At 36.1% G+C, this 18359-nt stretch overlaps 1 protein-coding gene across 1 annotated transcript; it reads right to left on the bottom strand.

Moving 5' to 3' along the window:
• Window positions 1-4442: 4442 nt before the first annotated feature.
• Window positions 4443-8123, bottom strand: LOC149143343 (disease resistance protein L6-like). Its single transcript, XM_089448828.1, has 4 exons — window positions 7435-8123; window positions 6238-7318; window positions 5876-6145; window positions 4443-5739 (listed from the first exon to the last, which is right to left on the bottom strand). The coding sequence occupies exons 1-4, from the start codon at window positions 7947-7949 to the stop codon at window positions 5311-5313; spliced, it is 2295 nt and encodes a 764-aa protein (XP_089304954.1). The 5' UTR covers window positions 7950-8123; the 3' UTR covers window positions 4443-5310.
• Between the last annotated feature and the right edge of the window lie 10236 nt (window positions 8124-18359).

Below are 18359 nucleotides of genomic sequence, written 5' to 3'. Positions count from 1 at the left end.
CTTCACCTTCATTTTCTCTTATTTTCCTTGTTTCTCATAATTAAATGTCAATTATTGTCTCTTTACCTTTGCCAATACCTTTGATAGTTTCCATAGCCATTATTGAACCACAAGTGATGCCCACTATAGTGTTTTCCCAACATTTAGCTTGGAATATGTGCCCCATGACCTTGGTCTTATTATTTTTTCCTTTCTTATCCTTTATTACATGAAACTTTAACCCGGGGTTGTTACACATATGACGAGAGGTAATGTTTAACCATCACAAAAAAAATGTGGTTGATTAAGATTTTAACAATATATAATAGTCCCTCTAATGAAGGATTACATTGAAGAGTGGTTTAAAAGGCCTCTTAACAAAATTGTTAATATTGAGTAAGTGCATGAGTAGTTAAATTAATGATGTTATGAAGACCACATAAATACATGCTTCTACAACAACTATAGGAAGATGATCAGTTCATTCTAGTCATCATCCTTTTACAGTTTTGTGAGTGTTCTTTGTTCAATTTTGAATGAATTCCCCATTTTCTTCCCTATCTTTGATGATCCAGCTTTATGAAATGTCTTATATGTTTGTAAATCCAAACCTTTATTGTAACATATTTCATTCTTCTAGATACCCTTATATTAATTGGTCTATGGGAGCCCAACCCTAGTCCCTTAGGGACGAACATATTTAAATTTTAATTAGGTATCAAGATTTTATAAAGTGATTTAAGCACTTAACTTTATTTAGAACTTAAAATTATGTAAACTTATTTTTTGACTCTCACAACAAATTGTTTTCAAGATAGAATCTTATTTTTGGTTCTAATACTTCCTAATAAATAATAGGAATCTCGTGAATCTCTTCATATTCCCTTATGAATTTAAATGCATGAAAGCATTTTATAGCTCTTTGAATTTCTTGACCATGATCTCTTTATTTTTCTATTGAATTCGCTCCAAAATGTGTCCCCTCATGATATGTGAATGGATGAATGCAATGGAATTAATCTTGAAAATACATCTATTTATGTTATCGTTGTTTTATTTTTATTTTCAAATAACCTAGTCCACTCGCAGATGCATGTGCTAAATGTTTACATTTTGATATTTGAGTTATTTGAATATCTAAGTGTGTGAAAAGAGGAGTACCGCTTCTATAAAACTTCAAAGGAAACTTGAAAATTAAGCTCTAGGTGGTTAACTCTTTTCCCCTATTAAGAAGAGACATCAACAAGAGCCTAGTCCCATTGATACAAATTGATTCAGACTCACTAGGAATTGGTTCAAAATCATGAAGAATAGGGATTTTTAACCCAAAACTTCGCAATAAATAGGACCACAGCCTATCATTCCTTTCAGTTGGGTGACACACCACACATCACACATTTCACAATTGATTACTAGCAAGAATATACACATTCCATAGTCATCAAAACCAAGTCTAAACTCTAATTCATTCGATGTTCATCACATAATATTCACATTTAACATGGAGGAAGGGTTCCCATTTCACACAACATTCATATTCATAAATAAATGAAATTCAATAGTTAGGAAATCCATGTTATATATTCATCACACTAATAATGCATATTCAATATGACAATACCATTGTTTTCGTCCTACAAATGCACACATACACAGTGAATTGAGCATCATATATAAACACAAAGTATTGAACAACATTTACAATTCATTTGTAGGATATAAATACATTTATCTATTATTCTTAATATGGCTAGAAACTAAATAAGGGAGTTCCACTCTCCACCCTATTGTAGGCACAACAACAATGCAAATCTCTTGTAGCTAGCCATCCCTGAGCTAGTTCTGATGTCTAGAGGACACTCCACTTAGGGTGCTACACCAAATGGGAAATTTAGGGTAGAGATTGAAGGTTAATCTCCTTCAATGGTTGGGAAATAAGGATGTCACATCTCGAGCCTCAAGTCAGTGCTCAATACACGACAAGTATGGTGATTGAGGCATGCATAACGCAAAGGGAGGCCCCTTCACTAGTTCCTATGATCCCTCAGTGATCATCCTTTTCCATGTGGTTCATATGCACAAAACAAACAAATAACAAAGTTCTCCTCTACATCCTAACTCGAGTAGAGGAATTCTCTCAATGGTTTTTTTAGTTATCACCAAACACACCTATATTTTGCATTAAAGTTTTCCAAAATATAAGTTATAGGTTCACAATGTTTTCAATGGTTTAGATCACACAACCAATTTGGGTCTCTCTCTCTCTATCGTTACCAATACTCTTTGGCTTCCAAGAAAAAATCGCTCCTCTCCCATTCTTCGCCATAAGTGTTTTTCATCATGCAGTGGTTCTATGGTTTCCATTTCGAGACGTAAAGTCAACCTGGTTACTGTGAGGTACACAACCTAGGTTTAGGTGACTCTTGTACCTCAATCCCCATTCCTAATAACTACATAGAGAAAGGGGTATGAACATTAAATTTAGAGAAGGCTAGAAAACTTCACAATCTCCCTCACATGTTTCCTAAAGTTATCCTTCTAGTAATTAGGATCCATATATGCATGTCCTCATATTTAGCTTCAATAATTTATAATTAAATCAACAAAATGCTTACATCAAATAGTTTGGAAATATATTCATGTTGGCTCTCCAATATTACCACATTTTATTACAATGCAAAATTTAGGGAATTAGAAAAAAAATATTGCAACAAGTCAGTTTTCTCTTCTAACTTTAATTATTAATATTTTTTTTACAACTCTAACAATAATATGCGATTTATTTTTCTTCTATTTAATTTATACATCACTATATATATATATATATATATATATATATATATATATAGATATACATATATATATATATATATATATACATATATATATACATATATATAAGTTCTTTAAATCATAAATATGAGATGGCATGTAAATCCTTAAACTAGTTACCTTTGTAAATATTATTGGACTTTACTAAATATCCCTCATAAATTCGTATTCCAAAATTTTTAAAAGAAGAAAAATGCTTCCAATATTATATAGAATGTGTATTTCATTAGAAAAAAAAAAAAAAAAAAAAATATTGATATAAATTCATTAGTAAATTAAAAAAAAGTATATTAAATTAATATATTTTTTATAATACAAAATAATAATTTTATTTCATTTTCCACACCATAACATTTGAGCTGTTGATTTGGTATGTTTGTATAGTGGAAAGTTAGGTGAGTGATAAAATGTTCCATGTTGAATTTTCTATTTAACTAATCTGTTAATATAATAAAATTATACTATGCATTAGATTGTTTTTTACCAAAAATTTACGTTGCTTATCCATGTTTAACATTAGCAATTCAATTTTTGTTATTTTTTATTATTATTTAAATTTATTTATTTGTAAAGTGATTGGTTGAAGTCATATTATGAGTTATTTAGTAACTTCTATTTCTATTAGTTACTAATTTTTTGTTTTTTGTTTTATTTATTTTTCATTCAACTTTCACATTTTAATTTTAATTTTCCTTTTTGTATTATTTCCATTTTCATGAATTTTATTTTTTTTCTCCATCTTTTCAATTTAAGATGACTTATTATTATATTAAAAACACATTTTCTATATATATATATATATATACACACACCCCATATATATATATATATATATATATATATATATATATATATATATATTAAAGTGTATATACATTAATATAAACAATATTAATTAATCATGGCATTCACCAATACATTATTTTATTAGTTGCTTTATTTTTGTGATGAAATATTTATGTTTTATTGTTTTTAGTTTGAGTAAATTATATTTAAACTAAGTAAGTTATATTAGTAGAAATAAAAATATTCCATTTTTTTTGTTAAATAGTTTAATATTTTTTATTTAAATGGTTTAATGTTTTCTTCAATTGTCCACATTTTTAACTACCAATATTTCATTATTACATTTCATTATTTTTGAAAAACTAATTATTAGAATCTTAATTTTTAGTGATTAAACTTCAATTTTATATTTAGTTTTATATTTATTTATTTTTACACAACCTTAAAATCTATCCTAATCTAATTGTCATACAAGTATGGAGATAACTATTGTGGCTACTATTAGCTAATACATATTTACAAATCACTATTATTAAAAAAAAATCATGCCATGTAAAATGTAAAATAAATAACTAAAGGAAAAAAAATTATACATATTTTTTTTTTATATCCAAAAATTACAAACTTTTAATCAAACAAAAGCATTCTAAATCATACTCCAATAACACTATTTATTATCTTTCCATCACTAACCCGTTGAAAATTTTAATAAATAACCATCTACACAAGGCCACTATTTATTATATATGAATCCCTAACCATTAAAAAGAATTTGATAACTAACGATAATAATCAACGCGTTGTAATACGATTCCGACAGCTAACAGTATGTAATCCGATTCCGATTGGCGAACGCATTTAGTTAATTAGTGCAAATCTTGGAAGGCCATAAAATATACACATGTAGCTGCTCATTATCACTAATGGCCACTCTTGGAAGACTGATGGTAATCATTTCATTGCAAAACTGTTTTTTCACATTGCTATTCAATGCCAAACAAGAATCCCCCCTTTCAATCGTTGCTGCAGCTGCTCCATTACTCCTCCACCCAACTGTAGCTTACTGTTACTCCCCCACCCAACTGGAGCTTGGGACAACCGCTGACATAGAGCCTACGTAAAGACGTACAATGTTCAACACCTTCCAAGTCCTCTAACTCGAAGCACAAACCAAGAAGAATTCTGCGAAGCTTTGTGCACTGCGCCAACCCTCTTATGTTCTTTAGCTCCACACATCCCACTAAGGTCAACTCCTCCAAGGACCTCAAGTCACCGAGAGAGGGGGGCAATTCGCTTATGGGGCATCCACAAACTCTCAACTCAGTCAACTGAGTCAACAGTCCAACAGAAGCCGGCAAACATTTTAATTCATTGCAACTTTCCAGGCACAACGTCTTCAAGTTCCTCAAGTCACCGAGCGAGGGGGGCAATTCGCTTATGGGACAGTCGAATACTGTCAACTCAGTCAACTGAGTCAACAGTCCAACAGAAGCCGGAAAACATTTTAATTTGTTGCAACTTTTCAGGCACAATGTCTTCAAGTTCCTCAAGTCACTGAGCGAAGGAGGCAGCGTGTCCAGCAAAGGGCTTCCTACTTCCAGAATTTCCAAATTGCTTAGCTCTCCAATTGCATCTGGCAATTCTCTTATATTTGTCTCTGACAAGTATAATCGTTCCAGCGACCTTTGGTGTGCTACTTTGAAAGGCAATACTTCAATCTTCGCAGTGTCGCAGATTTATGTGCTCAAACGTGCTTATATTTCCCAGTGTTTCGCTTGACATGGTTAACTTTGAGCAATTGCTCAAGTCAAGATATTTAAGCTTAATTAAATTCCCAAATGTTTCCGGCAGCTTCTCCAAATTGGACCAGAAAAAGAGGTCGATGCGTTGGAGGTTTCTTAGATCACCAAAGGAATCTGGGAGTGACTTTATATTTTTGCAACCGGGTAACACCAAGGTCTTCAATGACTGAAGACGACAAAATTCATCTGGCAATCTTGATATTGTGTGACCATTATACTGAAGTACTGCAGGACTGAAGCAAAACAAGGTAATCCGTTCGAGGTACTGAAGCCGCCCTATAGAGTTGGGAATATTACAGAGGTCGCCTCGAATCTCTAAATCCCGCAACTGCAAAGGTGCCTGCAAAATGTTCGGTGTTTCAACTATAATAAAGATTCCTATCCACAAACCCTTCCATTTTTTTTCAAAATCACATGGTGCCATATTAAATGCAAATCAACAATACAAACTTTTAACTCAAAAAATTTCCAAGCACCTGCCATTCGCCTTCCCACAGTGATGTCCATTGCTTCGCGTCCACTTCTAAAACTCTCAAATTCTTCACTGGAATCCAGGAAGGAAGAGAAGAGTAAGGACAGTTGTACCAACGAAGCCATAAGAGATCTGGTAAGTGCACCCTTGTCAAAATGTGCTCCACTAGACCACCTTCGCTATAGGGAAGTTGCAATATTCCTCGATGCAATGTTATATCTGAAACCCCATTTGCATGCCTAACATCTCTAATTCCCCGCACTTCGCTTATTACCTGTTGAATGACGAGAAAAGATGGAGAATTAAAAATTGTACACAGATTTTGATTTCAATAATTTACAAAAATTTGAAAGATTTAGCACTTACAGAGGATTGCTGCAACAATTCATCAAGTTTGTCTATCCCTCTCACCAATCCCGGAGCCTTGGCGATGTCTCTTCCCAGATCACGAAGGTGATCATGCATATGTATCACATTCTCAGTATCCACTTCTACTAAACACCTGTCTTCCAAATTTTGAAAACCTTTCCACTTGCACCCGTCCCATATTTTGACAGCCATATCTCTGTTTTCTCCAATGAAAAAACATGCAACATCTAGGAATATCTCCCGCTCCTCCACATCCAGTGCCTCGTAACTAATTTGCAGTCTCTGCTTTATCTCTGTGGGGAGTATCCGTTGAAGTTTGTCCAATTGGTCTTCCCAGTAAGATTCGTTCTTTCTTCCACATAGAAGTGCCCCAAACACTTTCAAAGAGAGAGGCAGTCCCTTGCAGGCATCTAAGAACTTATTTACAAGAGACTCAAATTGTGAGAGTGGGTAAGGCTGTTTGAAGGCATGGAAGCAGAAGAGTTCTCGGGACTGTTGTTCATTCAGCCCAGTCAGTTTATAAATGGATGAGTTTTCAATTCCTGAGCTTGTGAGAATATCTTTATATCGGGATGTAATCAATATTAAACTGTCTGACGGAATAGCAGTTTGATCTGGCAAAAGTGAATCAATCTGATCCACTTGATCTACATCGTCTACAACTATTAAGGCATGACAAGAGGAGAGAGTTTGTTTAAGCATCTCCATACCTTGATCGATGCAGTCTATTTCTGGATCTGATCCAGTCAAACTCTTGAGAAGTTTTTTCTGCAATGAAATTAAAGTGCCCTTACCAGCGTTTTCTCTTACATCCGAGAGAAAACAAGATCTTTTGTACTGCGAACTCTTTCGATTGAAGAGTTCTTTTGCTAGGGTTGTTTTTCCTAGACCACCCAACCCAATAATTCCCAGGACGGGAGGTTTTCCACTCTGCCCTTGTTGCTGCAATAAAAATTCATTTTCAAAATGTTGTACCTTTTCATCTAGACCCGTTGGATATTTGGCTACATGCAAAGGTGTCTTTTTCACTCTCTTCAAAACCTCTTCAACTACTAAATCCAGCAACTCTCCTTCATCGCTGGTTATTCACAACAAAATATAATAAAGGTATTAAGAAAAAAATCTTTACATGTATCTATCCAAACATAAAGCAATACAATACCGCGAAATCGAGAGATAAGGTGGAGTTCTCACCCGTTGCAGGACTCCAGCTCCAAACCGCTTATGTGTGAAACCTTAGCAAGAGCATTTCTCCAACTCTCAACTGTACTGGAATCGTATCGCAATTTCTTTTGGAGAGGTTGATCATCATAAGTCGTCTTATTTGCCAGTGATTGTAGGGATTCAGCATACTTTCCACGATTGCCCTGCGTCCACCTAAGTTCAGAGGGCTTGATACCGTAAAATACGGGGATAATGGTCCCTCTCGATTCCAGCATTTGGAGGAGTTCATTCAAACACCAAATAGAGTCTGCATATCCAGGAGAGAAAACCGCCACATGGACGGAGGCGGTTCTAATAGCGCTTTCTATTTGAGAAGTCAAATACTCCCCCCTTTGTATTTCCTCCTGATCTAGAAAGACTTTCAATCCCTGTGAGACAAGGCGACGATACAGATGACTGACAAAGGTTTTCTTCACGTCAGGCCCGCGGTGATTTAGGAAAACTTGATAAGAGACACAGCCAGCGGTGGAAGATGAGGAGGCCATTGCCAATTTGGAAATACAGATAGAAATAATGAAAAACCCAAACTGCAGAGGAGGTTGATCAGAGCGTAGCAGAGAAATTGCAATGGAAAACCCAGAGAGATGCTCTGCCCTAATTGATGTACCCAAAGATTGGTGTTCCCACTACTCTTCTCTTTTTGCGTGTAGTGGCCGACAATGAACCGCGTCAGGACATTATTAACTCATGGGGTCAGCACGAATTCTGGTGCAAAGAGAAAACAAAGCGTTCCACGGCGCTCTGTAGACCATTACATTTGAGTGCGTGGTGAGGAGTCAGGAATCTCACTGTGTGTGTGGAACCCACACGCTCAATGCCATGGAGCACGGATCGCGTGAGAGATATCACTTTGTGAATGGGTCCCACACACTCAACTGTGTAGACGGTGGGATCCACACGCTCAATTGCGTCGACCGCATGAGCACCGAGCACTATCCAGTTGGGTGTGGGATCCACACGCTCAATTGCGGAGGTTTCAGCGTGACAGGAATTCAGACAAAATGACAAGTCAAAATATTGGGATGATGGCCAAGTTGACGTCCAAACCTAATGAACCGACCAGTTTGATTCGATAGCAGTTCAATTTTAAAACCATAATGAGGTCTCCAAGCTCAATTATACATTAAATTAAGCATTCAAATTAAAAATACATGAAATTACGCAATTTTTAAAAACGTTAGTTTTCAACCATTCAAAATAACATTTTAAAATACTATGAAATATAAAAAGTATAATATTGTATTTTTTTTAAATTATTAAAATATTAAATATTATTTAGTTGGTGATATTTTGATTCATTTAATGCATTAGTATTATATTAAAGAATTTACAAATATGTGGAGTCATTAAACATGTATTTAACTTATATATAGAGTGTGTGTGGAGGTTTTAAATTTGAATTAATTTTTTTTAATTAGTTAAATTAGATTTATTTGAAGATAGATTTCTTAATAATAGTGAGGTTTCTAGTCTTATTAATAATTTTAGTTTATTTTCGATTGATAATGTAGATTTTAAGGCTTCTGGCAATAAGGTCATAAATCTCTCAAATTTCTTATTTAATTTTCATGTTTTCAGTCTCTTAGGGAAGGGTTTAAACTTTGCAGTAGCTCCAAAGAAGATCTCGATCCATGATATTATTTGTGACATTGAATTCGGGATAAAGGAGTTACCGGAAGCTGCTAAAGATATTATTAGGCAGGATTGTGCGGTTATCCTTAGAAAGGCTAAACCCCCTAGGAACAACCTTAGCAAACCTGAATTCGAAGCTCTAAAAGCCTTGAACAACAACAAGGACATTGTTGTTCTTAAAGCTGACAAAGGAGGCGTCACTGTTATCCTTAACACGGAGGATTACTGCAATAAAATGTTAGATCACCTTTGTAATAGCGGGAGCTACAGAAAGCTGGCTAAAAATCCCTTGAAAAAGGTTTCTAAGACAGTTGCACTAGCCATAAAATCTAGTAGCATTGTTAGCTCTCTAAGTAAGAAACTTATTGAGAGCAACCCTCTCACTCTTAGGATTTATGGTCTTCCCAAAATCCATAAGGAAGGGCCCCCCCTTGCACCCCATAGTCAACACTATAGGAGGGCCGACTTATCTTCTTATTAAATATCTTGCTAATAAGCTTAAGCCTCTTGTTGGTCAGACCGAGTCCTTTGTTAAAGATTCATCCTCCTTTGTTAATGAATTAAAGGGTATTAGAATTGATCCAAGTGATATGTTAGTTAGTTTCGATGTGGTCTCATTATTCACTAATATCCCTATTAATGAGGCCATTACAGATCCAGATACTACTTTTTTAGTCAAGATTTGCCTTACCTCTACTTTCTTTAGTTTTGAGGGTGAATTTTATGAACAAACCTGTGGTGTTGCTATGGGTTCCCCCCTTTCCCCTGTGGTTGCCAATCTCTTTATGGAATTATTTGAATCTAAAGCCTTGTCATCGACACTTTTCCAACCTAAGTTGTGGAAAAGGTTTGTGGATGACACTTGTACCATTTGGTCTCATGGCAAAGAGAAGTTAGAGTTGTTTTTCCATCACCTTAACAATCAGTCAGATTCCATAAAGTTCACCATGGAAATTGAGGTTGATGGCAGCCTTCCTTTCCTTGACATTCTCATTTCAAAAAAGGATGATGGTTCTTTCTCTCACCAGGTTTTTCAGAAGAAAACTCACACAGAGCAATATCTTCATGCAAATTCCCATCATTTCCCAACTCAGAAACTAGGTGTTCTCAACACCTTAGCCACTCGGGCGTTGCGAGTTTCCGATGAAAATCATATTGATGATGAAAAGACCCACCTCCTTAAGGTCTTTAATAAGAATGGTTATAGCAAATCCCAGGGTCTGAGAGCTTTCCATAATGCAGAAAGAGGTCCTAAGAAGAGGATCGATCCCAAGGATCAAGCTTATGGGGTTCATCTTCCTTTTATTCAGGGGACCGCGGACAAAATCATGAAGATCCTGAAAAAACATAATATTCCTTCTTCCTTTAGACCCCTTCGCACTATTCGAAGTTCTCTTCATTTGTCAAGGACCTGGTTAACCCCAAGGATGTGAAGGGGGTTTATATTATTCCTTGTTCCTGTGGGACTCCTTACATTGGTGAGATTGGTCGATCAATAAATCAGAGGATTCATGAACATGGGAGGTCTCACTCCTCCGCCTTAGCAGAACATGCAAAAAATACCAACCATCACATATGTATAGAAGAGGCTAGAGTCATAGCTAGGGTTGACCATTTTCATCATCGTAAATTTAGAGAGGCCTTAGAAATTGGAAAAAGGCACGTTAATCTAAATAGAGACGATGGTTGGAGCATCAACAAGTGTTGGATCCCTGCCCTGAACTCCTAGAGTTTTTTTTTTTTTAAGCCACCTGAATCCCTAGTAATATTAATTCTTATTATAATATAAATATTATTTAATTTGATGTTATTTAAAATTCAAAACTTTCCAAAATATTATTTATTTATTTGTTTTTATACACTTTATTTATTTATTCTTATTATAGCCTTATAACTTGAATTGATTTATTAAAAAAAGAATAATTTAAATTCTTTTTAATCTCGGTAAAAACCTAAAAAATAAAATTAAAATTAAAATTAAAAATAGAAATAGAAATAGTAACAATAATAATAATAAATAGATAAGGGAGGCGGTCTGCGAACTAGGGTTTTAAGCTGCATTCTGATCACTGTCACAAACTTTGGCGGAGGGCAGTGCCCTGTTCGCAGAGCTTTGAAGGCATGGGCTCGCCCTGGCCCAACATATGAGGTGAGCGAGGACCAATGGAGCCCCTTCCTACAAGCAAGTAATGATGGATAAAGGAAAAGCCCCACTGGAAGGGGTGCAGATCTTTGGATCTAAAAATGCAGGAAAGGATGAGCTAAGCATGAAGAAAAAGGTCGATGGGCCAACCAGGGAGACCCGTAGTCAAAAACAGCCCAATGAAATCAAGACTTTGGACAAAAAATACAATGGGAAACCCAATCCCGAGCAGGATCCACCAGCAGCAGAAGGAAGAAAACAAAAACATGTGGAAATCGAGGCCCTGCCCCAACATGACACAGAGTTGGAGGGATCTACCACAACGACAAGAAAACAGGAGGACTTGGGGCGCTGTAAGCCCAAAATGACAAAAATTCTACGAGTTGTTATTAACGACCCTGAAATGCAAGCTTACAGAGACCATATGTCCATACATGCATTGATCTGCAAGTTCATGGTATTCTGGCCTACGGAAAAAGCCCTCTGCTTTTGGATCAAGAAACAATGGAAGCCTAAGGGAGGTATCAGGTTACACCTAGGGGCCAAAGGGTTCTTTACTGTTGTATTTGTGAGCCTGGAAGACATGGATCGCATTTTTGATGGTGGACCATACTTCTATGCCTCAGTAGGCCTATACATGAGACCCTGTAAACCCAACTTTGCCCCAGAACAGGAAACATTCAAGCATGTACTTGTTTGGATTCACCTATTGTTAGGTCCCTATAATACTAGTGATGCCCCCATTAATATTGTAGTTGTATCCCTTACTAATATTGTTGTGCCCCTATTGTCCCCATATTGTTATTACTGTGCCCAATAGAATCCCTCTATTGTTATTTTTGCGCCTTTATATTATTATTGTTAGGTAGGCTTGGTTATATTGGGACCCCTTAGACCCTTATATATAAAAAGGAGGTTTTTTTATTCGAATCATCGAAGAATTGTTCATTTATGTAATGTAAAGGAGGTTGCACCCTCGAAGAGGCTGAATTCTAAGGCATTGATCTATCTTTTTGTAAGTTGGTTTCATAACATTTGGTATCAGAGCTTTGGATTCTAGGGTTTCGCTGCTCCAAATAGGTCATCGTGGCATTTTCGCTATAAAATATTTTCTGCGATGTTTCAGAAGCGAAAAAAAACCCATTTGAGAAGAAATCGCATTGAACCCCGAGTCTGAATTTCAGAGCTTTTCGCACTATATTTGTAGAGATATGATCTGAGGAAGTTGGTATTTTTGCAGACTCCTGAATTACATTCCCAACAGGTGACCTGGGGAAAAGTGTCATAACTTTCTCTCTAGGCATGAGAATGAAATTTTGTAAGAAGGTATAGAAAGAGGACAGACTGTAGTTTCTTGTATATATTTTTCAGAGCCAAAGGTCAAAACAGTGACACGTGGCACTTCATACAAGTTTGATTTTCTGGAAAGGTCTATAATCAGGCCATCTTGGGAGATTATGCATAATTCTTCCTTGGAAAATCCAATTTGGATCAGACTGGTGGCATTGGAAAGAGGACGCAGAGGGATACTACAAGTCACAATTTCAGAACTAGATGATATGAAATTATAGAGATACATCAGATTCAATATCAAGCTCCTACAAAGTGAAAAAAGGTGTGTAGTTTTTTTTTAAATCTTTGCATAAGCTTGGTTTGAAAAATTAGTTTGAAGGAATTCAAAGGGCATAATAAAGAATTATTATCGGTAATTGATGCCCCAAGGAAAGAAAATGCAAACAACTAGTAATCAACCTGAAAGCTCTAGCATGACTCATGAAGAAGAGGAAGAAATGCAACATGATATATCAAAATTACGAGACCAAGTGCAACTAGTGTCACTTGCACAAAAGGTAACAGAATCTAAGATGGATGGTTTAAATAAATATGTAGAAGCTAAGATGGATGGCTTAAAGAAAGGTGTAGAAGCTAATATGGATTGTTTAAAGAAAGGCATGGAAGCTAAGATGAATGGCATGGACGCTAAGATGGATGACATGGATGATAAGATGGAAGAATTAAAGATAAATATGAATAAGTTGCTACAAGAAATGGTCACTAATGGTGAAAGGGTAGTAAAAGAAACTCATGAGGAGGATAAAAGAAATGTTAGTCATGATTCCATAGACTCTAATGTTGGATCAAAGACCCAACATATTCTAAAAATCAATATGAGGAAGTTTGATGGCAAGGATCCCGCAACATGGATATTACAAATGGAGCAATTTTTCGATCTCAATAATGTGCAAAACACACAAAAGGTACGTATTGAAACTTTATATTTGGAACCAAATCAGTTTGTATGGTATCAATGGCTTTGCTCTCGTAAACAAATTATCACTTGGGCAATTTTTACGGAAGAATTGGCAGCACATTATGAGGATACAAAAAGCAACACTTTTTTTAGCCAATTGATAAGTCTCAAACAAAAGGGTTCAATAATGGAGCACATTGAGGAGTTCCAAAAATTGAACATAAGGGTAAAAAATATTCCAGAGAAGCATAGGATTGATGTTTTCATAGGGAATTTAAAGGATAATATCCAACATGATGTTCGCCTTTGGGAACCTGATTCATTAGAGAAGGCATTCAGGTTAGCAAGAAAAATGGAAAGCAAAATTATGGCAACCAGGAAGCATACCACTCACAACTATAAAGATGGAAGTGTTGTTGCCCCTAGCCTTCCACAACCTATAAGTTTGACACCACAACAATTGGAAGAAAAAAAAGCAAAAGGGCTTTGTTACAGTTGTGATAGCAAATACACTAAAGGTCATAAGTGTGCAGAGAAGAAATTATTCTACATAGATTGTGAAGAGGAAGAAGAAAAGGAGCAAGAAAGGTCAAAAGAAGAGGATATACTCCAGGAATAAAGCATAGATAAATAAGAAATGAATCCGACCATACCTTGTAATGCATTGGCTGGAATTACCACTCCTCAAACCATCAAGATAAAAGGACAAATCAAGAAAAAAAAGGTAATAGTGTTGATTGATTCAGGAAGTACCCATAATTTTATTCATTGTAAGATAGCAAAAGAATTGAATTGCTTCCTATATCCAACACCAGAGTGTCAAGTAATGGTTGCAAATGGAGGAACGATAAATTGCTCTGGAAAGTGCCATAATATCAAGCTATCCATGGGAGAATATGTATTGAAAAGCCCAATGCTTTCCATTCCAATGGGAGGTGCTAATGTTGTACTAGGAGTCCAATGGCTACAATCCTTGGGTACAATAGATTTTAACTTTCAATAACTTTTCATGAAATTTTATGCGGAAGGAAAGGAAGTTGAATTAAGGGGTATTGCAGGGAAACTGGGAAAGATAATAAGCTCTAACGGTATGACAAAGCTTCTAAAGAAGGAACAACGAGGTGTAATTGCACAATTATGTTCGCTAGATGTTTCCACATCGAAATCATCTATTTCTTTAGATCTCCAAAAAGTCTTGGATAATCATTCCAAGGTATTTGAGACTCCCAAAGGTCTCCCACCTATTCGTGATCATGATCATGCTATTCATTTGATTCTAGGAAGTGTTCCTCCAAACATCAGGCCATACAGATATCCCTATGCCCAAAAGAGTGAAATTGAACGTATGGTTGCAGAAATGCTTGAGGCTGGTATAATTCAACCTAGTCAAAGTTCTTTCTCTGCTCCAGTAGTATTGGTGCACAAGAAGGATGGATCATGGTGCATGTGTTTGGATTATAGGGAGCTCAAAAAGCTCACTATTAAAGATAAGTTTCCTATTCCTGTCATTGATGAATTATTGGATGAATTGCATGGATCAATTTACTTCACCAAGTTAGATCTTCGTTCAGGATATCATCAAATCAGAATGAAGACTGAAGACATTTCGAAAATAGCATTTAGAACTCATGAGGGTCACTATGAGTTTTTGGTCATGCCTTTTGGCCTTACCAATGCACCTTCTACATTTCAAGGTTTGATGAATTCCATTCTCAAACCCTTCCTTAGAAAATTTGTGTTAGTATTTTTTGATGATATACTAATCTACAGCAAGTCTTGGAAGGATCATGTTGAACACGTTGATAGGGTGCTACAACTATTGGAGGAAAACAATTATATGCAAAATGATCCAAATGTTTCTTTGGAGTACAAGAGGTGGAATATCTGGGTCATATTGTATCTCATGAAGGAGTTAAGGTAGACCCTAGCAAAATTAAAGCCATTAAGGAATGGGAAATCCCCACATCCATAAAGCATTTGCAAGGATTTCTCGGGTTGACAGGGTATTATCGCCAAGTTTGTTAAGAATTATGGGAAAATAGCAGCACCTCTAACAACATTTTTGAAGAAAGATGCATTTTCATGGACTCCAGAAGCAACAAAGGCCTTCGAATATCTTAAAAAGGCAATGTGCCAAGCACCGGTCTTAGCTACACCAGACTTCACAAAAACCTTTATTGTGGAATGTGATGCTTCTGGAAATGGAATTGGTGCTATTTTAATGCCAGATGAAAGACCCATTAATTTCGAAAGTCGTCCAATCAAGGGAAAGTATTTACACAAAGCTATTTATGAGAAGGAAATGTTTGCAATACTACATGCACTTAAGAAATGGCGACCCTACCTAATGGGAAGACACTTCAAGGTAAAAACGGATCATGATAGCCTTAAATACTTTTTAGAACGATTGTCCTCTAAAGAACAACAAAAATGGGTCACAAAGATGTTGGGTTATGACTTTGAAATCATATACAAAAAAGGGAAGCAAAATGTTGTGGCAGATGAACTCTAAAGAAAGGATGAGGATGTGGAAGCATTGTTGTGCGCCATTTCTATTATCCAACCAGATTGGATAAACGAAGCAAGGGAGGAATGGAAGAATGACGAAGAAGTGTGGGAACTTATTCGAAAGTTACAACAAGATTCTATTACATCTGATACATTTAGCTGGAAAAATGATTCGTTATGGTACAAAGATCGCTTATACCTCTGTAAGAATTCCCAACTCAAACAAAAGATTCTTCTGGAATTGCATGCTTCTCCCTTAGGAGGGCACTCAGGATTTTTAAAAACTTACCACAGGGTTAAGAAGGATTTTTTTTGGTATGGCCTTAAATCGGATATTCAAAAGTTTGTGGCGGAATGTTTGGTATGCCAACAAAATAAAGTTGAAACAATTAAGACACCAGGTCTATTACAAACTTTATCCATTCCAAGCCAACGTTGGGAGGAGGTTTCAATGGATTTTATCACAGGTTTACCCAAGTCTGAGGGAAAGAGTGTCATCATGGTGGTAGTTGATAGACTTACCAAGCATGCACACTTTTGTGCATTATCACATCCATTTAAAGCCAGTACAGTTTCTATGGCATTTATGGAAACAATTCAAAAGCTACATGGAAACCCAAATATTATTGTAAGTGACAGAGATCCCATTTTTATAGGAAATTTTTGGACAAAATTATTTTCTTGTCTTGGTACTCAGTTATTTCATAGCTCATCTTATCATCCTCAATCTGATGGGCAAACAGAGATAGTGAAAAAATGTTTGGAAGGATATCTTCGTTGCTTTGTATCTGATAAACAGACACAATGGGTCAAATGGTTTCCTCTGGCTTAATGGTGGTATAACACTTCCTTCCATACTGTAACAAAAATGACCCCATTTATGGCACTTTACGGATATCAGCCACCATCCATCACATCATATTTAAGAGAAAATTCTAAGATTCCAGCAGTGGAACATCACATCGAGCATCAACAACAAGTTCTCCAACTCTTGAAGGATAACCTCGTGAGGGTGCAGAATAGAATGAAACAACAGGAAGATCAACATCGCAATGAAAGAAGTTTTGATGTAGGTGATTGGGTATTCCTACGGCTACAACCATATAAACAAATGTCCCTCAAGCAAGCTAAGAAGGATAACAAATTGTCACCAAAGTATTATGGTCCGTACAAGGTGTTGCAAAAGATTGGTACTATGGCATACAAATTGGAGCTTCCTGTAGCTTCTTGATTACACCCAGTTTTCCATGTTTCATGTTTAAAGAAGGTTATAGGCGACAAGCTCCCAATTCAAACAATATTTCCAAAACTTGACGAGGAAGGAAAAATTATATTGGAACCAGAAGCAATCATAGAAACAAGAACTCGACAACTATGAAATCGATCCATTTCAGAGTATCTCATCAAGTGGAAGAACTTATCCACTGAAGATTCCACATGGGAGGATGAGGATTTTATACAGAAGCATCCAGAACTACTCAAGCGTTGAGGACAACATTGTTTTGAAGGAGAGGGGCATGTTAGGTCCCTATAATACTAGTGAGTCCCCCATTAATATTGTAGTTGTATCCCTTATTAACATTGTTGTGCCCCTATTGTCCCCATATTGTTATTACTGTGCCCCATAGAATCCCTCTATTGTTATTTTTGTGCCTTTATATTATTATTGTTAGGTCGGCTTGGTCATATTGGGACCCCTTAGACTCCTTTATATAGAAAGGAGGTTTTGTCATTTGAATCATCGAATAATTGTTCATTTATGTAATGTAAAGGAGGTTGCCCCCTCGAAGAGGCTAAATTCTAAAGTATTGATCTATCTTTTCTATCTTTTGTGAGCTGGTTTCATAACACCTATTCTCTCTCCCCATTGATTACTGGAGACCTACAATGCTAGAACAAATAGGAAACAAACTAGGAACGTTCATCCAAGCCTCGGAGGCTACCCTGCAGAAAAGCTACACCTATTGTGCAAGAATATGTGTTAAAATGGATGTTTCAGGTGCTCTACATGAAGGTCTATGGCTAGAGTTTAGAGATGAAGTTTTCTTCCAAGCCATAGACTATGAACAGATCCCCTTTCGGTGCTGGAAGTGCCACAAACATGGACACCTATTCAGGGAATTCCCAATGAACAAGCCAACCGAGAAAACCAAAGAAAACACAGGCAAGGATTAGGAAGGCTTCTCCCGTCCACATGGAAGACAACGAGCCAATAGGAAAAACCATCCCAAAACAAACACCTCCATCAAAATAAAAACCATTGCCTTTGAAGTTCTTGGATCCGAAACAGTTTCAATTGAAATCCCCCAAGCACCAGACCTTGTGTAGGAAATACAAGATGCTCCCTTACAAGAATCCCTA

Source organism: Pinus tabuliformis, chromosome X (genome assembly GCF_031772625.1).
Source record: "Pinus tabuliformis cultivar Carrire ecotype Pingquan chromosome X, CPIR1, whole genome shotgun sequence".
NCBI lineage: Eukaryota > Viridiplantae > Streptophyta > Pinopsida > Pinales > Pinaceae > Pinus > Pinus tabuliformis.
Note: the sequence above shows the minus strand (reverse complement) of the source record. Positions and strands in the feature narration are given on the sequence as shown.

What these genes read in the sequence shown, in the direction of transcription:
- LOC149143343 (XM_089448828.1), bottom strand. Translation starts at nt 7,949, where the DNA reads ATGGCCTCCTCATCTTCCACCGCTGGCTGTGTCTCTTATCAAGTTTTC. An exon ending in GAGCTGGAGTCCTGCAACGG is followed by an intron (nt 7,319 to 7,434) that starts GTGAGAACTCCA and finishes GTGAATAACCAG; the next exon opens with CGATGAAGGAGAGTTGCTGG. An exon ending in TGTGGGAAGGCGAATGGCAG is followed by an intron (nt 5,740 to 5,875) that starts GTGCTTGGAAAT and finishes AACATTTTGCAG; the next exon opens with GCACCTTTGCAGTTGCGGGA.